General features: G+C 33.2%; 1 protein-coding gene across 1 annotated transcript in view; it reads right to left on the reverse strand.

Moving 5' to 3' along the window:
- The window catches only part of LOC148177715 (uncharacterized), a 100,835-nt gene extending 74,686 nt beyond the window's left edge, over nucleotides 1-26,149 (reverse strand). The window contains exons 1-2 of the mRNA XM_088033026.1: nucleotides 25,840-26,149; nucleotides 25,522-25,668 (exon numbers count right to left, since the gene is read on the reverse strand). Coding sequence (XP_087889152.1) covers nucleotides 25,522-25,533 — 12 coding nt within the window. The 5' untranslated portion in view covers nucleotides 25,534-25,668; nucleotides 25,840-26,149. The remainder of the gene's footprint in view (nucleotides 1-25,521; nucleotides 25,669-25,839) is intronic.
- Nucleotides 26,150-27,026: the final 877 nt, after the last annotated feature.

Below are 27,026 nucleotides of genomic sequence, written 5' to 3' on the forward strand. Positions count from 1 at the left end.
AAAAAAATTGCTCTGCTGTGAAAATAAAAATCCTAATATGTTATTATTAAAGTCTTTGGTTGGGAGTCCTATAATTAGGAACAGCTATAAATCATATTTCATCGTGCGTTGCTGCCTTCACGCTGACACCCTTCGGAAGATCGGAGAGATACTTGAACACTCTTGAGATTCGTTCGGGAAAAGTGTCCACAAGAGACTTGAGAGAATTAATTTCACCACGTAATTATCTGTCATGTTTTAATTTTAGTAATTAATTTAATAACGATGAATCAGCTGAAAAAAGTTTGGAGAGATTAAGCTGTATATCAACGGCGATGAGGTGGATGGATTATTATGATCCAGCGCTGCAGAAGTATGATTAAAATATTCAAACAGGGACGGATTTCTGAAATTTTTATTTTAGAGACCAACCAAATTTCAAATATTTCCCATGGGGACCTGTAATTTTGGCAGTTTTGATGATAGAGCAATGAAATTTGGAGAGATTACTACTCTTGGCTCGTTGACCGTGTGTCTCAAATCCCTAGTTTTTTGAGCAACAGGGACGAATTTTAAAAATTTTCAATTTTAAGACGAGCTAAAAATTTCCAAAATTGTCTATCTAGATCTGTAATTTTCCTAGTTTTGATGCAAGGGCAATGACATTTGGAGAGGTAACTGTTTTTGACTTGTTAACTTTCTTTCCCAAATATTACAAATTTAGAGCAGCTACAGGGACGGATTTCAGAAATTTTCTTTTTTGAGACGAATCTAAAATTTTAAATATTTTCAGTTTAGACTTGTAACTTTGGTAATTTAAACGCTAGGGGCATGAAATTTGGAGAGATTGCAATTTTAGACTTAGTTTTTTTAAGAACAGGGACGGATTTTAGATTTTCAAGACGAGCCAAAAAATTCCAAAATTGTCTATTCGGATCTGTAATTGTGGTAATTTTGACGCATAGACCATGACATTTGGAGAGATTACTATTTTAGACCTGTTAACAATCTTTTCCATATTTTAAAAATTTAAAGCCACAAGGACGGATTTTTAGAAATTTTCATTCCCGAGACGAGCCTAAAATTTTCAAAATTTTCTATTCGGACCTGTAATTTCGCTAGTTTTGATCCGAACGCAGTGAAACTTGAAGTGACAGCTTTTGTTGACTTTTTGACTGTCTAGAACAAATTTCAAGTTTTTTAAGCAACAGGGGCGGATTTTAGAAATTTTCATTTTTGAGACGAGTCAAAAAATTTCAATATTTTTCAATTGACTGTAACTTTTGATACGAGGACAATAAAATTTGGAAAGATTAATATTCTTGACTTATCGACTGTGACTTAAGTCTCAAAAATTAAGAACTAGAGGAACGTATTTTAGAATTCTTCAATTTTAAGACAAGAAAAAAAAATTACAACTTTTTATATTCAAGTCTGTTATTTTAGAAGTTTTAATTATAAGATACTACAATTTGGGGAGATTACTGTTTCTGACTTGTTTACTTTGTGTGCCAAACCCCAAAAATTTCGAGCTGCAGGAACAAATTTTAGACATTTTCATTTCTGGGACAAACCTAAAATTTCCAATATTTTCCACTCGGATCTGTAATTTTAGTAGTTTTGTCGCCAGCGCAATGAGATTTGAAGAGATTCTTACTGTTGACTTGTTGACTGTCTGTTCTAAATCTACAATGTTTTGAGCGACAGGGACGCACTTTAGAAATTTTCATTTTCAAAACGAGCCAAAAATTTACAATATTTTCTATTCGGACCTGTAATTTTGGGAGTTTTAATCTTAACGCAATGAAATTTGGATCGATATCTTTATTCGACTTATTGACTGCCTATTTCAAATCTCACGTATTTTGAGCAACAGGGACGGATTTTAAATTTTTATTTTCAAGACAAGCCAAAAATTTCCAATATTCCCCATTCGAACCTGTAATTTTAGTAGTTTTGACACAAGGACAATAAAACTTACAGGGATTGGTATTTTTGAACTGTTGGCAATCTTTCCCAAATATAAAAAAATTAGAGCCACAGGGACGGATTTTAGAAATTTTCATTTTTAAGTCGAGCCAAAAATTTCTAATATTTTCTATTCGGACCTGTAACTTTAGTTCTTTTGACAATAGGGCAATGAATTTTCATGAGATTACTATATTTACCTTGGTGACTGTCTTCCCCAAATTACAAATTTTTTGGGACACAGGGACGGATTTTAGAAATTTTTATTTTCATGACGAGTCAAAAATTTCCAAAATTGTCTTTTTGGATCTGTAGTTTTGGTAGTTTTGACGCAAGGGCAATGAAATTTGCAAAGATTGCTATTTTTGAGTTGTTGACAATCTTTCTCAAACATAAAAAAAATTATAGCCACAGCGACGGATTTTAGAAATTTTCATTTTAAAGACGAGCCAAAAATTTCTAATATTTTCTATTCGGACCTGTAACTTTAATTGTTTTGACAATAGGGCAATGAATTTTCATGAGATTACTATATTTACCTTGGTGACTGTCTTCCCCAAATTCCAAATTTTTTGAGACACAGGGACGGATTTTAGAAATTTTCATTTTTAAGTCGAGCCAAAAATTTCTAATATTTTCTATTCGGACCTGTAACTTTAGTTCTTTTGACAATAGGGCAATGAATTTTCATGAGATTACTATATTTACCTTGGTGACTGTCTTCCCCAAATTCCAAATTTTTTGGGACACAGGGACGGATTTTAGAAATTTTTATTTTCATGACGAGTCAAAAATTTCCAAAATTGTCTTTTTGGATCTGTAGTTTTGGTAGTTTTGACGCAAGGGCAATGAAATTTGCAAAGATTGCTATTTTTGAGTTGTTGACAATCTTTCTCAAACATAAAAAAAATTATAGCCACAGCGACGGATTTTAGAAATTTTCATTTTAAAGACGAGCCAAAAATTTCTAATATTTTCTATTCGGACCTGTAACTTTAATTGTTTTGACAATAGGGCAATGAATTTTCATGAGATTACTATATTTACCTTGGTGACTGTCTTCCCCAAATTCCAAATTTTTTGAGACACAGGGACGGATTTTAGAAATTTTTATTTTCATGACGAGTCAAAAATTTCCAAAATTGTCTTTTTGGATCTGTAGTTTTGGTAGTTTTGACGCAAGGGCAATGAAATTTGCAAAGATTGCTATTTTTGAGTTGTTGACAGTCTTTCTCAAACATAAAAAAAAATATAGCCACAGGGACGGATTTTAGAAATTTTCATTTTTGAAACGAGCCAAGAAAATCCAAAGTTTTCCATTTAGCTGTAACTTTGGTAGTTTTAATATTACGTCAATGAAAATTGGAGAGATTACTACTTGTGACTTGTTTACTGGCGGTAACCAAATCTCAAAAAATTAGAGCCACAGGGACGGATTTTAGAAATTTTTATTTTCAAGACGAGTTCCAAAAATTTCCAATATTCGCCATTCGGACCTGTAATTTTAGTAGTTTTGACACAAGGACAATAAAAGTTACAGGGATTGGTATTTTTGAGCTGTTGGCAATCTTTCTCAATGATAAAAAAATTAGAGCCACAGGGACGGATTTTAGAAATTTTCATTTTTAAGTCGAGCCAAAAATTTCTAATATTTTCTATTCGGACCTGTAACTTTAGTTGTTTTGACAATAGGGCAATGAATTTTAATGAGATTACTATCTTTAACTTGGTGACTGTCTTCCCCAAATTCCAAATTTTTTGAGACACAGGGACGGATTTTAGAAATTTTTATTTTCATAACGAGTCGAAAATTTCTAAAATTGTCTTTTTGGATCTGTAGTTTTGGTAGTTTTGACGCAAGGGCAATGAAATTTGCAAAGATTGCTACTTTTGAGTTGTTGACAGTCTTTCTCAAACATAAAAAAAATATAGCCACAGGGACGGATTTTTGAAATTTTCATTTTTGAAACGAGCCAAGAAAATCCAAAGTTTTCCATTTAGCTGTAACTTTGGTAGTTTTAATATTACGTCAATGAAAATTGGAGAGATTACTATTTGTGACTTGTTTACTGGCGGTACCAAATCTCAAAAAATTAGAGCCACAGGGACGGATTTTAGAAATTTTTATTTTCAAGACGAGTTCCAAAAATTTCCAATATTCGCCATTCGGACCTGTAATTTTAGTAGTTTTGACATAAGGACAATAAAATTTACAGGGATTAGTATTTTTGAGCTCTTGGCAATCTTTCTCAAATATAAAAAAAAATAGAGCCACAGGGACGGATTTTAGAAATTTTTATTTTTGAAACGAGCCAAAAATTCCAAAATTTTCCATTTAGCTGGAATTTTGCTAGTTTTAATATTACGTCAATGAAAATTGGAGAGATTACAATTTATGACTTGTTTACTGGCTGTGCCAAATCTCAAAAGTTTAGAGCCACAGGGACGGATTTTAGGAATTTTCATTTTTAAGACAAGCCAGAAATTTCTAACTTTTTATATTCAAGCCAGTTATTTTCGTATAATTCTAAAATATTCTGGTGTATCCTACAAATTTCTAAAGAATAATCTTCCAGACTCAATTTATCTAAAAAAAACTTTGAAATAAAATGTATCATTTTCAAGCTCCAAGAACACGTTTCCTTCAGTCAGAGCAATTAATATCCCCGTTGTACCAATTCATCCGAATAGACAGAAGTGTTAATTTCTTGTCGATGTTAGTAGCCGTCACCACCGTCTTAGCAAATTCCCAGTAAAATGAAGACGTAAGTCCAAGCCGTCGCGCAATTCATTTCTTGCCTCCTCCTTCCATGTATGTGTGCTTGAGGTTATTTTAACTATGCAGTTGTAACATGCTTTTGCACTTTTAACATACCAAGTGTCCAGTTTTGTTGCATCTCCGTATAAATTAGTTGTTTATATTTAAACCGGCTATTAAAATAACCCCCGGTGTGTAATATCCTTCAGTTATTAGGATCGCATGTCATCTCTGCTTCTCTTCATTTTATTTCTCTGAAGATGATTCTCGAAAACGCATTAAAGCCGAAGCGAACATGTCCTTAGTGTCGTAGAGTCGCTCCGCTAGGATTTCTCCCTTAGAAGGCGCTCCAATAAATCACCCTCGTCGGCGATGTCGAACGCGGCGAACCAGAAACACAAACATAATTGGTAAACCTGCGCTGTATTTGGACCGATTGCGTATCCGAACGGGACACGCATTAGAATATATATGTAGAATAGCAGTTTATACATCAATAAAACTTTACATCCACGTAACCGAAGACATTGTAACTTGCACCGAGTACTTTCTAATGCGTTATAAATTTGGTTCGAATTCATCTGAACCGTGAGAACTTCTCTCTAAACTCGCTTTCATATCGGTACCACTGGTTACTGCTTTTTTCGCTTATTTCGTGTCGAATGGCCGCGGGTTGTTTTGCAATTCGCGTATTTACTTTGAATATGAAACGGTTTCCTAATCCGGGTACTACTGGTACTACTATGGCTCGATTCGGTAACAAACTGCTATACCAAGGTCATTGCTTTTCTTTTTCGGACTGTCGCAAATCTCATTATCGCCACTTTACATAAAACGATTGCATTAAAACGTCTATTTTAAAAACGTCGTGATCGGGCTTAAAAGCGCCCGGAGCTTGTGCATGATTTTCAATTTGATTAATTGTAGAATTGCGGTGCTTTTTCGGTCGTGATGTTTGCAAATCGAGGAAAAATCGTGGGGAAAAACTTTACGTTAATTGATACGTACGACCGTCAGCGTGCAGAGGTAGGAATTAGCGGCGTTCAAGTTTATCTTGATCTATTTTTGGTGGACAAAAGTCCATTGGAAACAGCGAAATTGTGACACAAGTGGCAACGCCGCAATGTTTCGAAATTTTGGAAAAAAGTTTTAACTTTTTCTATTCACGTCTATTATTTCGGTAATTTTGATGCTAGGGTAATAAAATTCTGAGGGATTACTAGTTTTGGCATGTTGACTGTCTGTACCAAATCTCAATTTTTTTGTGCTACAGAGACGGATTTTAGAAATTTTTATTTTCAAGATGAGTCAAAAATTTCCAATATTTTCGATTCGGACTTGTAACTTTGGTAGTTTAGACGCCAGGGCAAAAAAATTTAACGATGTTACTCCTTTTGACTTGTTGACTGTTTTTCTCAAATTTCAAATTTTTTGAGCAAAGGGACGGATTTTAGATTTTTTTTTATTTTTAAGACGAGGCAAAAATTTCTAACTTTTTATTCAGAACTACTATTTTGGTAATTTTGACGTTAAATGAACGAAATTTGGAGAGATTTCTACTTTTGACTTGTTGACTCTCTGTACCAAAGTTCAATTCTTTTGAGCAACAGGGACGGATTTTAGAAATTTTTATTTTCAAGACGAAACTTTGGTTTTCAAGACGAGTTAAAAATTAACAATATTTTACAATCGTACCTGAAATTTAAGTAGTTTTGACGTTAAATTAATGAAATTTGGAGATATTACTACTTTTGACTTGTTGACTGTCTGTACCAAATCTCAATTTTTTCGTGCTACAGAGACGGATTTTAAAACTTTTCATTTTCAAGATGAGTCAAAAATTTCCAATACTTTCAATTCGACCTGTAACTTGGGTAGTTTAGACGCCAGGACAAAAAAATTTAACGATATGTATTACTCTTTTTGACTTGTTGACTGTTTTTCTCAAATTTCAAATTTTTTGAGGAACAGGGACGGATTTTAGTTTTTTTTTAATTTTTAAGACGAGTAAAAAATTTCGACCTTTGTATTCAGGACTATTATTTTGGTAATTTTGACGTTAAATGAACGAAATTTAGAGAGATTACTACTTTTGACTTGTTGACTGTCCAAATCTCAATTTTTTTGAGCAACAGGGGCGGATTTTAGAAATTTTGATTTTCAAGACGAGTCAAAAATTAACAATATTTTACAATCGTACCTGAAATTCAAGTAGTTTTGACGTTAAATCAATAAAATTTGGAAATTTTACTTTGTTGACTGTCTGTCTCAAATCTCAATTTTTTTGAGCTACAGAGACGTATTTTAAAAATTTTCATTTTCAAGTCGAGACCAAAATTTGCAATATTTTACATTTGTACCTGTAATGTTGGAAATTTTGACGCAAACACAATGAAATTTGGAGAGATTACTACTTTTGATTTGTTGACCGTTTGTACCTAATCTCAATTTTTTTGAGCAACAGGGTCGGATTTTAAAAATTTTCATTTTCAAGTCGAGCCCAAAATTTCCAATGTTTTCTATTCGTACCTGTAATGTTGGTAATTTTGACGCAAAATCAATAAAATTTCGAGAGATTAATACTTCTGACTTGCTAACAGTTTGTACCAAATCTTAATTTTTTTGAGCAACAGAGTCGGATTTTTATAAATTTCCATATTTAATAGGAGTCAAATATTTCCAATATTTTTGATTCGGACCTGTAATTTCGGGAGTTTTGACTGAAAGACAATGAAATTTGAAGATATTGCTGCTACTGACTTGTTGATTGGCCATACTAAATATCAATTTTTTTTGTGCCACAGAGACGGATTTTAGAAATATTCAATTTTAAGACGAGCCAAAAATTTCCAATATTTTGCGATTCGGACCTGTAATTTTGGTAGTTTAGACTGTAGAACGATGAAATTTGGGGATATTACTATTTTTGACTCTTTGCCTGACTATACCAAATCTTAATTTTTTATTGCTACAGAGACAGATTTTAGAAATTTTCATTTTCAAGACGAGTCAAAAATTTGCAATATTTTCTATTTGGACTTGTAATTTTGACAATTTTGACTGTAGAATAATGAAATTTGGAGATGTTACTACTTTTCACTTGTTGCCTGACTATACCAAACCTTATTATTTTTGTGCCACAGAGACGGATTTTAGATATTTTCATTTTCAAGACGAGCTAAAAATTTCCAATTTGTTTGTTTCGGATCTGTAATTTTGGTAGTTTTAACTTCAAGACAATGAAATTCAGAGATATTACTACTTTTGACTTGTTGACTGTCTGTACCAAATCTCAATTTTTTTGGGCAACAGGGACGGATTTTAGAAATTTTCATTTTCGAGATCAGCCAAAAATTTCCGATATTTTTCATTCCGTCCTGTAACTTTAGTAGTTTTGACGCTAGAACAATGAAATTTGTTAAGATTACTTGTTTTGACTTGTTGACTTTTTGTTCCAAATCCTAAAAATAATTAATCTGTGAAATAAAATAAAATCCTGAAATGAAAAAATCGAACAAATCCAAAGAAAAACGAAATAAGTAAAAATTTAAAAATTCGAACTGGATTTAAGAGAGAGAATTCCAGAAAGATCTAAAGAAAGCTGTAGTTTCCTCAAACACCTAGAAAATCTTACGAAATCTAAAAAAAATAAAAAAAATACAAGGAATAAAAAAATTAAAAGATACAAGAATTTAAATGAAAACCGCCAGAAATTCAAAGAACCCCAAAAAAAGGAAGCAGATGCAAGCATTTTCAAGCAGAAAACAAGCAAAATTAACGGAAAACGTAAATAAAACCCTGGAAAATCGTGACCGAGAGGTACGAAATTATCGCCAATAAACCAACGAATTTATCTCCCGATCTTCGTACTAACTGTTACCACATAAAATTTAAACGATTCCGCTAAAAAAATCCTCCAATTTGGAGAAAATTAATATCCGCGAGGCTTGAGGTCGAATGTTAACGAGAAGACGTGAAATGAATCCTTTGACAATGCAGAGAAGAACGTGATATTTATTGACAGCTATCAAGGGTGTGGACTCAGAAGTTTTCGCAAAAACACGAAAAAAAGTTCCATTCGCGTTAGTCATCTTGCCCATTTTTGAAGATCATTACGTCTATTATTAAGCTTTCAATTTTGACTGATCGCCGTCATAATTATAAAAGTCCGTTCCGACAGCAAACAGATCCGTCCGAGTCGACGACAGCTCGGTTATGGACATAGAAGATCGCGTCGATAAAAAAGAGATTTATCGCCGCGCTTATTAACATAATATTGTCGACTACATAATTGATTTAGTTCAGGTAGCATTTTACATAACAAATTCGTCGTGACAACATGACAATGAGCGACACTTTGGCCTTGAAAGAGCATCCCGAAAGTGAGTCACCTGTTAAAATTGAATTCTCTGACAAGAGGAGATAAGCGTGATAATTTATCTCAAGGTACAATAAAAGCGTTTCGATCAGATAACCGAAAGTCATTGAATTTTTTCACTCCAATTTCATAACGCATGACGAAAATCGGAGCGATTACCATGTTAACCTTTCTTCTGCACTTGCCTTGTTAGATCCTGATGTGTGCAGGCTTGAATATTCCGGATCCTCTCATGTTATCGGTATTTAAACGAGTTTTTAAAAACGCCTAAAAGCAACGTTCACACGTTTATCAGCCGACCACGCCTTCAAACACGATCTTAACATAAAAGTCGCCGGAGGCCCTCGCTGGCAAAACCATCATCATCCGGATCACGCCGAAATGAGGACCCTTCTATCCGATCATAGAGGGCTTGGTGGCGTGTCATTGTTTCTCATGTGAAAGTCGTGTCATCCTCCCATTTAGGTACGGCCACGTTTAAGGTTAGCTCATCTTCGATGGTCTATTGTTAAGCCGTTAGTCTTGAAATGTCATCCATCTAACCTTAAAATTATTCATAAAGGTAAGAGATGCACACACCGTCGCACCGATTTACATAAGGTCACGATGCCCCAGATAAAAATCGGCGGGTTTAACGCCACGGAAGGATGACAATGTCTGATCAAGTGGTATTTGCATATTAACACAATACATTTTTATTCAGTTCTTGGCTAATTTTTTATTCGGTTGGCTAACTACATCAAGTTGGCGGGATTTTTTGCGGTTTGCGGGCGAAGCGAGCTATATTTTGTTATAAATAAGAACCGGAAACGGGTTTTCAGCTTCAAATTTATTTTTTTCTCTCTCTTTGGTGATAATTAGCGCAAATTACCTAAATAGGGCGAGCGAAGCGAGCCATCCTTTTGTAATTACGTGGAAAATTGGCGAAATTGTTCTCATCAGATTTGTTTAATTTGCCGCCTTTCATTGTCATCTCAAAAGTGCTTGTTTCCCTAACTTTCATTCATCAAAACTATCTAAATTGCTTTAATAAAAAAAATTAAAAATTGTATTCGCGACCTAAAAAAAATGTTATTTTGCTTTTACATTTTGTAATTCTTTTAGACCTAATTAAAAGCAAAAATTTCATAGTTCTTAGAACTAAAAATATAGAAGTTACAAACAAAAAAAATAGATAATTTTGAGAATTCAACTCATCATAGATTCGACCAATAAGAGACATTTATTTTTTCAAATAAACCAATCACAGCAAACTTTTCTTGGAAATTTTCACTAGTGAAATTTTCAGTGACAATTCCACGCGAGCTGTCAGTTGCTTGTCAGTTCGTTGAATTCTCATGACAAATATAACTCGGGAGCTCGAAATTGTCGGAAATTTTTCCGACAGACGAGTAGTTTTTTCGAAGATCAATTTCCCACAATTTCGAGCCCACTCGTTATATTACTTATGAAAATTTCTAAAAAAATTTACTTCAACTACAATTTTGTGATTCACTTAGACATCAAACCAAAAGTAGTCAGTCATTCCAAAAATTCAATATTTTGAGAGGTTTTTTTATTCATATGTTGACTATTTATCAAAAAATCACAATTTTTTTGAGCAACTGAGGTGTATTCTAAAAATTTTCATTTTCAAAACGAGCAAAAAATTCCCATATTTTCTATTCGGACCTGTAATTATGGTAGCTCTGAGGCTAAAGCAATGCAATTTGGACTGATTACTGTGTTTGGCTTGTTGATTGTTTGTCCCAAATCCCAAAAAATTTAAGCTGCAGGAACGGATTTTACAAATTTTCATTTTCAAGTTGAGGTAAAAATTCCCATGTTTTTCTGATTCACACCTGTAATTTTAACAATTTTGATACTATGGCGATGAAATTTGGTGAGATTTCTATTTTTGACTTCTTTATTGTCTGTCCCAAATCACAATTTTTTTCAAGCAGCAGCGACGGATTTTTGAAATTTTCATTTTTAAGACGAACCAAATTTCCAATATTTTCCATTCGGTCCTGTAATTTTGGTAGTTTTGACGTTAGAGAAATTTGGAGAGATTACTACCTTTGATTTGTTGACCGTGTATCTCAAATACCAAGTTTTTTGAGCAACAGGGACGGATTTTAAAAATTGACAATTTTAAGACGAGCTGAAAATTTCCAAAATTGTCTATTTAGATCTGTAATTTTTGTACTTTTGACGCAGGGGCAATGACATTTGGGGCGATTACAATTTTTGACCTGTTGGCTGTCTGTTCTAGATCTCAAATTTTTAGAGCCACAGAGACGGATTTAAAAAAAAAGTTTCATTTTCGAGATGACCCAAAAATTTCCAATATTTTCTATTCGGGCCAGTAATTTTAGTAGTTATGACGCTAATGCAATAAAATTTGGAGGGATTACTATTTTTGATCTGTCTCTAATCCTGAAACTTTCAAGGCACAGAACCGGATTTTAAAAAATATTTTTTTAAGGCGAATAAAAAATTTTAACTTTCTGTATTCCACTGTTATTTATATAGTTTTGGCGCTAGGACAATAAAATTTGGAGAGATTACTATTTTTGGCCTGTTAACTATCTGTCGCAAATCCCAATTTTTTTGAGCAACGGGGACGGATTTTACAAATTTTCATTTTCAAGAGCCAATATTTTTAATTCGGACCTCTAACTTTGGTAATTTAGGCGCTAGGGCAATGAAATTTGGAGAGATTACCATCTCCAACTTGCTGACTATCTGTCCCAAATCCTTAATTTTTTGAGCAATAGGGACGAATTTTAGAAATTTTCAGTTTTAAAATGAGCCAAAAATATCCAATATTTTCAATTCGGGCCTATAAATTTGGTAGTTTTGACGCCATGGCAATGAAATTTGGTGAGATTACTATTTTTCACTTGTTTATTGTCTGTTCCAAATCCCAAATTTTTTAAACAGCAGGGACGGATTTTAAAAATTTTCAGTTTTAAGACGAGCCAAAAATTCGCAATATTTTACTTTGGGATCGGTAATGTTGGTAATTTTGTCGCTAGGGCAATTAAATTTGGAGAGATTATTATTTTTGACTTGTTTACTATTTGTCTTAAATCTCAATTTTTTAGAGCCACAGAGACGGATTTTAAAAAAATTTATCTTTAAGATGACACAAAAATTTCTAATATTTCCTATTTGGACCTGTAATTTTAGTACTTTAGTCGCGAGGGCAATAAAATTTGGAGAAATTTCTGTTTTCGGCTTGTCGACTATCTGTTCCAAATCCCAAATTTTTTGAGACACAGGAATGGATTTTACAAATTTTCATTTTTAAGATGAGTCCAAAAATTTGAATTTTTTTTCAATTGTAATTTCAACTGTAATTTTAATAGTTTTGACGCTATGACAATGAAATTTGGTGATATTATTATGGTCTGTCCTAAATTTCAAATTTTTTAAGCAGCAGGGACGGATTTTGAAAATTTTCAGTTTTAAGATGACCCAAAAATTTGCAATATTTTACTTACGGACCTGTAATGTTGGTAATTTTGTCGCTAGAGCAATGAAATTTGGAGAAAATATTACTTTTGACGTGTTTACTATCTGTCTTAAATCTCAATTTTTTAGAGCCACAGAGACGAATTTTAAAAATTTTCATTTCCAATATTTTCTATTCAAACCTCTAATTTTGGTAGTTTAGTCGCGAGGGCAATGAAATTTGGAGAAATTTCTGTTTACGGCTTGTTGACTGTCTGTTCCAAATCCCAAATTTTTTGAGCCACAGGAACGGATTTTACAAATTTTCATTTTCAAGATGAGTCCAAAAAAGTCATTTTGTTTTCAATTCGGACCTGTAATTTTAATAACTTTGACGCTATGGGAATGAAATTTGCACAGATTATTATTTTTGACCCGTTGACTATCTACCTTAAATCTCAATTATTTAGAACCACAGTGACGGATTCTAAAAATTTTCATGTTTAAGATGACCCAAAAATTTCCAATATTTTCTATTCGGACCTGTAATTTTGGTAGTTTAGACACGAGGGCAATGAAACTTGGCAAGATTACTGTCTTTGACTTGTTGACTGTCTGTCCCAAGTCTCAAATTTTTTGAGCCACAGGGACGGATTTTAGAAATTTTGATTTTCACGACGAGGTAAAAATTTCCAATATTTTCCATTCAGACCTGTAATGTTGATAGTTTTTACGTTGGGGCAATGAAATTTGGTGAGATTGTTATTTCTGTTTTGCTAAAAGTCTGTCCTAAATCTCAAATTTTTTGAACCACAGGGACGGATTTTAGAAATTTTCATTTTCAGACTCAATTCTACAATTTCCGAATTTCGTTACTTTTGCTGTACAATTTTAAAATTTGCTTAGCAGCAGGAACCCGAGCAATTCCAATTGATTTTTTGATGAAACTCCTTCTTTTACTGTCATAACTTGACCCCATCTCAAGTAATTGCCCATAATCCGCTCCGCTCCGCGTTTCCTCTCCCTCCGGAAGCGCCATCAATCGCATTTCCGTCGTTTCCAACCTCAACACTTCTTCACGGACGAAGCGCGTCAACAAGACCTCAACTCCATCCATTTATCAATCTAGAGCGGATGAACCAATTAATTTGTCGCCATCAGAACCCGTCGATCGTTCACTTCTAATAAACGTAATCGGTGTTAGTTTTTGTGTGAGCTTCCATCCTCAAGAACAAACTCCACAATTATGCATTCTTCTCAAACAGGTGCAATGCGACTTTGTATCAAATAACGTAACGAGCCAATAAAATCCAATCCTAAGTGAAGTTGGTAGATTCGTAAATCTGCGGTGTTCACTTAACCGAGTTAGTGGGCTTATCTTTATGGCCTAGTAGATTCCGATAAGAACGACTAACACTGCCTCGTTTCCAGAGGAGTCGTTTTGTTGGACTCGTGGTCTTCTGTGTGGGTTCTGCAGGTGGAAATTTTCGCGTTTGCGACAAATTGACTCGATTTTCATTGGAGAGTTGCGATCAAAATTTAATGATCTATTATTACGGCTCGGATTTAAATTAGGCCTTGACGGGCGACGAAATTTATAGTCAGCGCAACGCAAAACAATACTTTGCTCATAATGAAACGAAATTGCAGCAGCTATGATGAATGGGCTCGCTTTCCTGAATAATCACAGTGATTTTCGTTTAATCGATTCAGGTGTCGCAACTGTAATTTTCGCGGTAAAGTAGGTGGATCTGAGATAATTTTCGAATCGACACCTTTTTCCAGCGATTGCATTAGACTTGTTTATACGAGATTCCAGTTATGCATGAAAAAATGAATCCGGGCGCGGATTTCTTAATCGTAGAAAATCGATCCGCCATTAAATAATCTGTCAAAATTATATAAATATCGCGCAACATCTGGCCCGGAATTTTCACTCCACTCGCTAAATCCGGATGTTAATTATTAATTATTTGTCAGTGGCGAGAAATATAAAACTCCGGTTTACTATCGTTGATAATAAATTATCCTGAGATGTGGAACTTCAATTTAATAACTATAAAACAGACATAAAACGAAGCAATAAGCGCAATAGCAAGGCGGAAAACATAAGTTGTATGCCACAACATTAATAACATTATTTTATTTTGTACCTGCCTGAAATTACCGCTTTTCACCCTGATTTATCTTACTCCCCCTTTAAACGAAATTTTATTAACGACGATAAATTTCGATCGGTCCCACATAAACTTACAGTGGTATTGATTTCAACGAACCGGATCTGAAATTTGCTCTAACAGTAAAATTGAGATGTCACATTAAAACAGTCAAACGAATCTCGAGATAACAATCTGATGGGGCCGGAAAATTAGTTTTGGCCGGTTTGAGGCAAAATTAACTTTCAAACTGAGCGAAGTTACAGAAATATAGACCACAAAAAACAATTTTAAAAATTTTTAGGTTTAGGGAAATTTAACATACTCATTCACTACTTTAGAATTCTTTTTTGGAAAGCGAAACAAACATTTTTATTTGTTATTAATTATTAATATTATTAATTATTTGTTATTAATTTTTAAGTTGTTTTTAACCAATTTACAAAATTGTCAAACAAAACAAAAACAAATTTTGAAAATTTTTAGTTTATGAAATTTGAAACACTTTCTGCTTCTGAGCCGTTATGAGGTCTGCTAAATTCTAAAATTATAGAATAAAAAAAGAAAATTTTGGAAATTTTTCTTAGAGAAGCAATTCTTTTTTTATTCCTCATATTATTTTTATAACTCGCACATTTTTAGAAGTAGGACAATGAAATTTGACTCACTTATTGGCTTTAAGTACATTAAGAGGCCTACAAAATTATAAAATTGTAGAACCAAAATGACAGATTTTAGAAATTTGAATTTTTAGGACAGCAAATCAAAATTTTTATTTCTTATTAAACTCGTAATTCGTATAATTTTAGTCCTATAACTGCGAAATTTAAGAAAACTACTACTTTTGAGTTGGTTCTAAACAAAGCCTACTTACAAAATTGTAAGCCAAAAGAAACAAATTTTAGAAATTTTTAGTTTTAGAAGAAACCAAAATTTTTATTAAAGGTCATAACTCGTACATTTTTAGAGGCACGACAATGAAATTTGACTCACGTATTGCTTTTAAGTACGTTAAGAGACCTACAAAATTATAAATTTGTAGAACCAAAATGACAGATTTTAGAAATTTTAATTTTTAGGACAGCAAATCTAAATTCTTGTTTCTTATTAAACTCGTAATTTGTATAGTTTCAGTCCTATAACTGCGAAATTTAAGGAAACGACTACTTTTGAATTGGTTCTAAACCGAACCTATTTACAAAATTGTAGGGCAAAAGAAACAAATTTTGAAAATTTTCAGTTATAGAAGAAATCAAAATTTTAATTAATGGTCATAACTTGTATATTTGAAAAGGTGTGGCAATGAAATTTGGCACACTTGTTGCTTTTGAGTCGGTGATGGAGTCAAAAATTGGAGGCAAAATTACAGAATTATAGAACAAAAAGAACAGATTTTAAAAATTTTATTTTTGAGAACAACGAATCAAAATTTTTATTTTTGATTAAACCAGTAATTTGTACAGTTTGAGTGCCAGAACTGCGAAATTTGAGGAAATACTTCTTTTAGGTCAAGTTACAAAACTGTAGGGCAAAAGAAACAACAAATTTTCAGTTTTAAAAGAACCAAAATTTTTATTAGAATTTATAACTCGTACACTTTTAGAGGTATGGTAATGAAAATTGCTACACTTGTTGCTTTTGAGTCTGTTATGAGGTCTACAAAATTTCAAAATTGTAGAACAAAAAAACCAAATTTTGAAAATTTTAATTTTTAGGACTGCGAAAGTTTTTTTTAAATTTTTTTAGGCTTATAATTCGTACAGTTTGAGTGTTATAATTGCAAAATTTGGAAAAACTACTACTTTTGAGTTACTTTGAAACAGAACCAATTTACAAAATTGTAAGTCAAAGGACACAAATTTTGGAAATTTTCAGTTTTAGAAGACACCAAAATTTTTATTAGAGTTCATAACTCGTACATTATTAGAGGGATGGCAACGAAATTTAGCACACTTGTTGTTTTTGAGTCAGTAATGAAGTCGACAATATTTCAAAATTGTAGAACAAAAAAAGATTTAGAAAATTTTAATTTTTAGGCTTATAATTCGTACAGTTTGATTGTTATAATTGAAAATTTGGAGAAACTACTACTTTTATTTTACTTTGAATTAGAGCCAACTTACAAAATTGTAGGGCAAAACAAAGAAATTTTGGAAATTTTCAGTTTTAGAAAAAACCAAAATTTTTATTAGAGTTCTCAATTCGGACATTTTTAGAGCAATAGCAACAAAATTTGGTACACTTGTTGCTTTTGAGTCAATGATAAGGTCTACAAAATTACAAAATTATAGAACAAAAAAAAAACAGATTTTAGAAGTTTTTATTTTTAGGACTACGATATTTTTTTTTTATTTTTTTAGACTCATAATTCATACAGTTTGAGAGTAATAACTGCAAAATTTGGAGAAACTACTACTTTTGAGTTATTTTTAAGCAGAGCCAACTTACAAAATTGTAGCAAAAAAAAAATGGAAATTTTTAGATTTAGGAGAAATCAAAATATTTATTAGCGTTCATAACTCGTGTATTTTTAGAGGTTTGAATGAAATTTGCCAAACTTGTTACTTTTGGGTCGGTGATGAGGCCCACAAAATTACAAAATTGTTGAACAAAAAAAAAAGATTTTATAAATTTTAATTTAAGCAAATAATTTTTTTCATTTATTTTAAACCCATAGTTTGTGCAATTTTTTCTCTAAAATTTTTATCTTTACATTTTTAACTACCGCCTGGAGTGAATTTAGTTTTAATTTTAATAATTTCCAATAAACTTTTGCGGCGCCTCGCCTCTCTGTCCCCTGAACCGGATCTGAAATTTGCTCTAACAGTAAAATTGAGATGTCACATTAAACCCGTCAAACGCCCATGAAAATATGGGTGTAGATAAAAATCTGATGGGACCGTGAAATCTCACTACTTACAAATTATGCCCATCGCACAATATACGAATTAATTACGCCTAATTGACAGTTAGGTTTCGCTAATAAATCTTAATTACCGCGAAGACTTTTGGAATTTTCCGGAACGCACTTTTTGAAAGAACAATTGATGGCCAGCTGTTTGATTTACGCCGGAGAAACCTAATTTGGTAAAAAACAGAGATAAACAACTTTTAATTTCCAATAACCTGAAAAGGCGAATCTGAATTTTAAATTAAAGAGATTATTATAGATTCGTTCAGTTTTTTTTAGTGTCGCCACAAGAAGTTAAAGTCCTAGCGCCTCCACCAAACCCCGACGGACGCCGCTGACTCCTAGAATCCGTGTCAAAATCGTGCAATAACACACACTTTGTGCCTTAGCCGTTCTTTCAAGGCGATCGAGTGTCATCTCTAACATTTTCTTTTCCTAACAAGGCGTGTCTCCACGATCCAACACAATGGCAAACTTTTATCTCTGCCGTCCGAGTCGTCCTAAAAGTCTGTTTTTTCGCAACGGTTATGTAAAACACTCTCAATTTACTACGAAAAAATCACTACTTTTACCATTCTTACGAAACGCCTGTGTATCTACCTTCGTCGTAAAATTAACACGGTCGTTCGATGTTTTATTACCTATAACACTACTTTAAAATTAATTGTTATTGCCGGTTTATGGTCCGGGACATGTGTTTTACTAATTCCGATGCAGGTCTACAATAAATGTCGTGATGAAAATTTACTTGAAAATTAAACGGGATACTTGTCATTAGCCTTCAGATAAATCAATCAATTACTGAGCATTGGCGTGGGTTTGGAAAAAAAACATTCGTTTTGGAGCGAACCAAAAATTCACACCACTTTTTATTTAATTCCCTAACTTTTGCAGTTTTCGTGCTAAAACGATAAAATTTAGAGGTTTTGCTACTTTCGACTTGTTTATCAAGTGTGCAAAATTTCAAAATTTTAGAGCAAGAAACAGAATTTTTTAAAATATTCATTTTGAAGGAAGACCAAAATTTTCACCTCTTTTAGATTAAATTTCGTCGCTTTGCCAGTTTTTATACTAAAACAGTAAAATTTAGAAGTCTTGCTTCTTTTGAATTGTTTATTAACAGTGCTAAATTTCAAAATTTTAGACTAAGAAACAGAATTTTTATAAATATTTGTTCTGAAACAACCCAAAGGTTTCACAACTTTTTATCCAAACTCCGTAACTTCGTCAGTTTTCATGTTCAAACAGTCAAATGTGGGGATCTTGCTACTTTAGACTTGTTTATCAAGCGTGCTAAATTTCAGGATTTTACAGCAAGAAACAGAATTTTTAGAAAATTTCTTCTTGAAAGGACCTAAAATTTTCATCACTTTTTATTTACATTCTCTACCTGTGTTAGTTTTAATGTTAAAACAGTCAAATCTTGGGATTTTGTTACTTTAGACTTGTTGATTTAGTGAGCTGAGTTTCAAAATTTTAGAGCAAGAAATCAAATTTTTAGATATTTTTATTTTGGAGCGAACCAAAAATTTTCACAATTATTATAAAATTTTATAACTTTGGCAGTTTTGATGCAAAATCAGTCAAAATTTGGGATCTTGCTATTTTTGTCTTATGTATCAAGCGTGCCAATTTTCAAAATTTTAGAGCCAGAAACCCAATTTTTTAGAAACCCAAAATTTTAGAGCCAGTCAGAATTGAAGGCACTAAAAATTTTCATCACTTTTAAGTTAAATTCTGTAACTTTGGCAGTTTTCATATTAAAACAGTCAAATTTGGGGATCTTGCTACTTTAAAGCAATTTTCAAAATTTTAGAAAAAGAAATAACATTTTTAGACATTTTCACAACTTTTTATTAAATTTCATAACTTTGTCAGTTTTCATGCGAAAACAGTCATATTTGAGGATCTTGCTACTTTAGACTTGTTGATCAAGCCTGCTAAATTTCAAAATTTCAAAAGAAGTAATAAAATTTTTAGAAATTTTTATTTTGAAGGGATCTAAAAATTTTCACCACTTCTTATTAAATTTCGTAACTTTGTCAGTTTTTATGCTAAAACAGTAAAATTTAGGAGCCTTTTTACTTTCGACATGTTTATCAAGCAGGATAAATTTCAAAATTTTAGAGCAAGAAACAAAATGTTTTGAGTTTTTTTTTGAAGGGACTTAAAATTTTCACCACTTTTTATTTAGATTCCGTAACTTTGTTAGTTTTTATGTTAAAACAGTCAAATTTGGGGATCTTGCTACTTTCGACTGGTTTATCAAGAGTGCTAAACTTCAAAATTTTAAAACAAAAAACCGACTTTTTAAAAAAAAATGTTTTGAAGCAAACTAAAAATTTTCACAACGTTGTATTAAATTTCGTAACTTTGGCAGTTCTTACACTAAAACAATAAAATTTAGGAATCTTGCTACTTTTGAATTGTTTATTAATAGTCCTAAATTTCAAAATTTTAGAACGAAAAACAGAATTTTTAGAAACTCTTTTTTTTTGAAAGGACTCAAAATTTTTACCACTTTTTGATTAAATTTCGTAACTTTGTTAGTTTTCATGCTAAAACAGTAAAATTTGGGAGCCTTTTTACTTTCGACATGTTTATCAAGCGTGCAAAATTTCAAAATTTTAGAACAAAAAACAGAATTTTCAGAAATTCTTTTTTGTGAAGGGACTTAAAATGTTCACTACTTTTTGATTAAATTTCCCAACTTTGACAAATTTCATACTAAAACAATAAAATTTGGAAGCCTTTCTACTTTCGACATGTTTATCAAGTGTGCTACATTTCAAAATTTTAAAACAAGAAACAGAATTTTTAGAAATTTTCTTTTAAAAGAGACTAAAAATTTTCACCACTTTTTATTTAAAAATTCGTTAACTTTGTTAGTTCTTATGTTAAAACAGTCAAATTTGCAGATCTTGCTACTTTAGACTTGTTGATGAATTTTGAAAATTTTAGAGGAAGAAATAAAATTTTTAGAAATATTCACCAATTTTTATTAAATTCCGTAACTTTGTCAGTTTTCATGCCAAAACGGTGAAATTTTGGGATCTTGCTACTTTCAACTTCCTCATCAATCGTGCTAAATTCCAAAATTTTATTTATCTCAGGCGACCCACACCGGCGCCCACGTACAGAGGCGGATTAGACCTATCGGAAATCTAAAATTTCAAACATCTCAAATGGTGTCAATTATGCACAAAACCGATTTATGAATTTATGATTGTTAAGACGTCTGAAACGATCTGTGGTGAAAGCCAAGAAGATGAAACACAAGTCGTGAGCTTAAAAGAATAAATTTTGCTTGAAATCAAACTGAGGGAATTTGTGGAATTCCAAGCTCTCGAAGTTGCGTTTTTCGGAAATCCCACCAGTGGCGTGGCGTCAAGGAAAAAATTTCCAAATCCGCTCTTTCAGTATTGTTTATCGCTCCCATTAAGAAGATTTTAAGTTAACGAGCATTGCAAAGAAAACAAACTAAAACCACAAACAAGAACCTAATAGCTTCTGCGACCTCCTCTCGAGCACAAGAGGACAAACGCCGTTTTTCTATGCGTGCGCGTGCGCTCATAATCCATAACCGCATTAAAACTGTCACATTTAACGAGAAAATTATGTAAAAAATCTCGATAATTCAAAAGTGACCAACACTTATGTCCCATATAAAACTTTTTTATTGAAAGAAGATATCCACTAATGTTGCCTTATTCGTTACTTAAAACGGCAGTAAAGTGTCCATAAATTAATTTTTATGTGCAATATACAATATTCGTACCACGTGACCGAAGCACGAAATTATCAATTTAAAAAGGCGCGCGAGCGCGACAAATCGCCATTCATCGAACTTACGTCTAGCATACAATCAGTGTAATTTACGACGAGCTTAAGAATTTTTTTTTCGCTGTGGTGGCATCACCGATTCGCATTCGCCTACATTGATAATTTTAATTGCGTTTTAGAAAGGCATTGTTGCATGCACCTGTTTATCAGGCTTTCTACGAAGGAATTGTTTGTTGTGATTCGAGTAGATAAGGTGCTACTTCCGGAACGTGGTCCCGCGAGCCGGATAACGAAAAAATACAGATAATGGTCCGTGACGCTAATTAAATTATGTTTCCTTAATTAAGACTTTCTGAAACATTAATTCTATGCGTTGAGATAACTTCGCGACAGTTACGAAATTCCTGCAAGGTCACAGAGCTGTCATTTTCTCGGTGGCCCCCCAAGGGGTAGATGGGCACGTGTGCTCTCCTTTCACTCTCAAAATTAATTAAGTAGCGATAAAGATCGATATTTTACACGCCTCTGCAGTTGCACCACTTTGCCTAAATCTCACGTTTTATTAAAAATAACGGTCAAAGTTGTAATTTGTACTTTTGTAATGTACTGACAAGTAGTTTTGTACTTAGTGTGAAGCAGGTTATGCAAATTGGTTTTACAAACGGCAGGTAGTTTAGCGCTTTTATATTGCCGACCCATCCCATTTCACCATTTGTAATAAAAATAAAGCCTAGTTTACGCTACTCGGTGCTATCATTATGGGTTTTATGGAGGTGATATGAATGCGAGATCGAAATTTCTGCAAGTTGGATCGACCAGTCGCGGCAGAAATGGCGGAATTGGGCCATCGTGGATGGAGGTTTGAATAATTTTATTGTTTCTTGGGTTCTTTTGTTGGCCGGAATGGCAAATTTTACGGTTTTAGCACTGTGGCATCAAGTTGTAGAGGCAAGAAACTTTCTTCTTTAGAACGAATAAAAAATTCTATTTCTATTAATCCCTCCCTGTAATTTGGGTAAAATTTGGTTAAGCCACTGCTTAAAATCTACTCAATAACTGTTCCAAGTTACAAAAATTTGGAGTAAAAAATACGAATTTTGGAAATTTTACGTTTTCGAAAATACCAAAAATGTCGTGTTTTTTACCAAAACTTCTAATTTCGGTAGGTTTAGCAGTGCAACACTGAAATTTGGTGGAGTTACTGCTTAGAGCTTCCTTACTAACTGTGCCAAGTTTCATGAATGTAGAATAAAAATCTCAAATTTTGGAATTTTTTTTTTGAAAACACCAAAAATGTCGAATATTTTTCATTAAAGCCTCTAATTACGTTCATTTTAGCACTATAGGCTAGTGAGATTTGGTGCTGCTTAGGACATACCTAATAACTGCCAGAAATTACAAAATTTTTGAAAAAAAAAAATACGAATTTAAAAAATTTTTAGAGCGACCCAAAAATTCTAATGTTTTGTATTAAAACGCATAATTTCGACAGATTTAGCACTACAGGAATAACATTTGAAGAGGTCAACGCTGTGGACTTACTTATTAGCTGTGCCGACTCTTAAATTTGTAGAGCTGGAAAACCAAATTTTTGAAATTTTATTTCTTTGGGTGGAGGAAAAATATCAAATTTTTTAAACAAAGTTCTAATTTTGGAAGTTTCGGCAGTAGAACACTGAAATTTGGTGGAGTTACAGCCCAAAACTTACTTACTAACTGTGGGAAGTTACAAAATTTTAGAATAAAAAAGACAAATTTTGGAAATTTGCTTTCACCGCACGTACCAAAAATGTCGATTTTTTTATTCTTGTTTTTTATTTTTATTATAATTTCGTTAATTTTAATACCAAACCAGTGATATTTAGTGAAGCCACTGCTAAGAACCCACTAAATAACTGTCCTAAGTTATAAAAACTTGGAGTAAAAAATACGAATTTTGAAAATTTTTATTTTTCGGAAATACCAAAAATGTGGATTTTTTTTCCAAAGTTCTAACTTCAGTAGTTTTGGCAGTAGAACCCTGAAATTTGGAGGAGTTATTGCATATGACTTATTTACAAACTGTGAAAAGTTTCAAAAGTTTGCAATAAAAAAATACAAATGTTGGAATTTTTTTTTCAAAAAAGTGGAATCATTTTTAATTAAAGCTTCTAATTTCGATAATTTTAGCACTAGACCTGTGAAATTTGGTGAAGCCACCGCTTAGAATCTACTTAATAAATAGCTAAACCAAGTTACAAAATTATCGAGTTAAAAATACGAATTTTGAATATTTTTATTAAAATCTCTAACTTCGGGAATTTTTTTAGTAGATGAGTGAAATTTGGTGGAGTCACTGTTTAGGATTTAATTACTAACCGTGGCAACTTTCTAAATTTTTAATAAAAAACTGAAATTTTGGAAATTTTCTTTTTTCGAACACACCAAAAATGTCGGATATTTTTCATTAAAGCCTCTAATTTCGTTCATTTTAGCTTCAGACCCGTGAGATTTGATAAAGCAACAGGTTAAAATATATGTACTCAATAACAGAACCAAATTACAAAAATTTAGAGTAAAAAATACGACTTTTTTTATTTTTTATTTTTAGAACAGACTAAAATTTTTGGAAATTTTTATTAAAACGTATAATTTGGACGAGGATCCACTCAATAGCTGTCCCTAATTACTAAAATTTTAAGTAAAAAATACGAATTTTAGAAAGAAGAACCAAAATTTTCGAAGATTTTTTTATTTAAACATTTAATTTCGACAGTTTTAGGACTACAGCTATAAAATTTGGAGAGGTCAGTGCTTCGGATTTATCAATTAGCTGTGCCAAGTCATAAATTTGTAGAATAAAAAAAACAAATTTTGTATTTTGTTTTCGAACAAACCGAAAATGTCTATTTTTTTAAACTTTTAATTTTAGTAATTTTGACAAAAGAACACTGGAGATTGGTGGAGTCACTGATTAGGAAATTCCTATTGTTAGTGGCAAGTTACAAAATTTTAGAGCAAAAAGGACAAATTTTGGAATTTTTTCACACACCAAAAATGTCATTTTTTTGTATTCAAGCTTCTAATTTCAACAGTTTTCGCATTATAACAATGAAATTGAGTGAGCCGACCGTTGAAGACTTGTTTATTAGTTCAGCCAAGTCACAAAATTACAAAATAAGAAAAACAAAATTTTTGAAAATTTTATTTTTACAACAAACCAAAAATTTCGAACAAAAAATTTAAAATGTCATAATCGATAAGATAACAGTGCTACCAACAAGTAGATAAGAAAAACAAGTCCTACTAGATGCGATTAACGGGAACGAATGAACTAACAACGTATTGGGGTAGGTCCAGGACCTTATTTAAAAATAAGTTGGTAGTACTGACGCGTATGTACATTGTGATCACTGTTTTGTTTACCAATGACTGTTAACCTCAAACTGTCAAAGAGACAGGGCTACCAACATTTTTGAAATTCCAAAGTCTGAGATCGTTTTCGAAGTTGAGCCTGTCAGGCTGTAGATATAATCTTCCAAGAAGTATCTGAATGCTGTATTACAACAAGGGTCTTGTATAAAGTACAATTAGTAATTTAATACAGGCTATTGTTTATAAGTAATGTACTAATATGTAAATCTAAGGTGTGCTAACAACTTAACAAGATATGCAGTTATGGCCAAAGTTATAGTGGATAAATCGACTTTTACGGGTAAAGTCATAAACCAAGGAGGTCACAAGCACATTGAATACTTTTATTGCATGAAAGCAAAATGAGATTTTATAAGTAAGTGCGCTTAAGTACGCATGGAACGCTACTAGTTACGCATAAAGCAAGGAGTGTCGATGCAAAAATCTCTTAGATCTGCAGATCTTTGGGAGAAAAAGCGTGTGGGGCGGGGGTCGTCGACACCACTCGGTTCATCTCTCGCAGATAACATTATTTCCGCCACGCACCGATTTCTCCTTTGCGTGTAGAACGATAATGATCAGATGCGGTGCGCGCCGAGGGCGTAAACCGGAAGTGTTAAATAACAATGAACCTGCGCCGCTTCAATTACCACCCACACATCCGGCCGAGCGATGCGCCTCAGCGCCCCGCTCACAGCCCCATCCTTTCCACACACACATAACAATACAAAGCGAGGGTGTGTACGCCGCCACTCACCATGAAAACCATATGAGATTGATTCTAGCTCCTGATCTTGGACGAAACTGGATAAAGTCTCTTTTAGCGGGGGCGGTAATCGAACACAATCACGCGCGTATCATCACAAGGCACTAAAACTTCGGGCCGGTCCGGTCCTGGCAGCTTCTGAAACAAAAGGACCATGATAATGATTTGGGCGTTTTTGTTTTCATAGACGACATAGTTAGATAAGATAGCGCGTTATCAGCGCAACACGTGCGGCGAGAGATAACGCGAGATCTGTTGCTGGGTTGGACGGTTCGATGGTTCGATTCTGGGTGGTGCGATGGTACGAACCTTTAGCGATGGGTCGAAGTGCGAAACTTAAAAATTACAACTGGCTCGTTTTGACTGGCATCAAGGTGATTTGCGCGAGGCCTTGATCTAATCCATTAGTGATAAAAAATTTCGGATTTGTTTAGTTGGGGTTTTGGAGGTTTTGGTGGGGGCGGCGACCACGTTATTACGAGTCCGCATCGGAATACATCGTAGACAGCGACGTACCGACTAACGCCGTCGACGTTAGATACACACTGATGGGACGCGGTTTGGAGAACATAGCGCACGGGAACATCACAGGCGGCCGAACTACGGACCCCACTATGTGCACGCTCCCCACCATAGTAAAAGGCTATGTACGGACATTCTAATAGAACAAACCGACGGATAGTTAGCGGAGACGCCGGCCGAATACGAGGAGCGATCGCTATAGAAAACACACCACTTCACGTTTTAACGGGTTGGCTGCCTCCATAGCTTTATCCGCTGGAGGTTCTAAAATCCACCAGGGCTTTTCAAGGTTCTGTGGAATTTTGAATTCTCCAGGATTCTATAGAATTATATCAAATCTTCCACTGTTACTTGTCAAGGTTCTGTGGAATTTTAAATTTTCCAGGATTCTATAAAATTATATCAAATCTTCCACTTTTACACTTTTTATGAGCTTCTGAAATTCTCTGAGACTTCTCCGGATTTTAGAAGATTGTTAGGGATTTTCTAAGTGTCTTTCTAAGCTCTTATCCGCTGGAGGTTCTAAAATCCTTCAGGGCTTTCCAAGGTTCTGTGGAATTTTAAATTTTCCAGGATTCTATAGAATTATATCAAATCTTCCACTATTAGACTTTTTATGAGCTTCTGAAATTCTCTGAGACTTCTCCGAATTTTAGAAGATTGTTTGGGATTTTCTAAGTGTCTTTTTAAGCTCTGTGGGACAGTTTTTCAATTTCCCGATCTCCTGGAATTCTCAGCAATATTGTAATATTCGGTGGAACTCTCTAAATTTCTTTGGAGTTCTATGGAGTTTTATGGGATTCTTCGTAATTCTACTTTAGACAGTTTTAGCAATAAAACACTGAAATTTGGTGGAGTCACTGCTTTGGTTTTATGTACTTACTTACTCTGTAAAGTCATGAATTTGTAAAGTAAAAAATACAAATTTTTGAAAGTTGCCAATTTTGAACGAACCAAAAATCTTCGATGATTTT

The sequence above is a fragment of the Gnatocerus cornutus genome, chromosome 3 (genome assembly GCF_029298725.1).
Source record: "Gnatocerus cornutus isolate USDA-ARS CGAHR chromosome 3, icGnaCorn1.1, whole genome shotgun sequence".
Taxonomy (NCBI): domain Eukaryota; kingdom Metazoa; phylum Arthropoda; class Insecta; order Coleoptera; family Tenebrionidae; genus Gnatocerus; species Gnatocerus cornutus.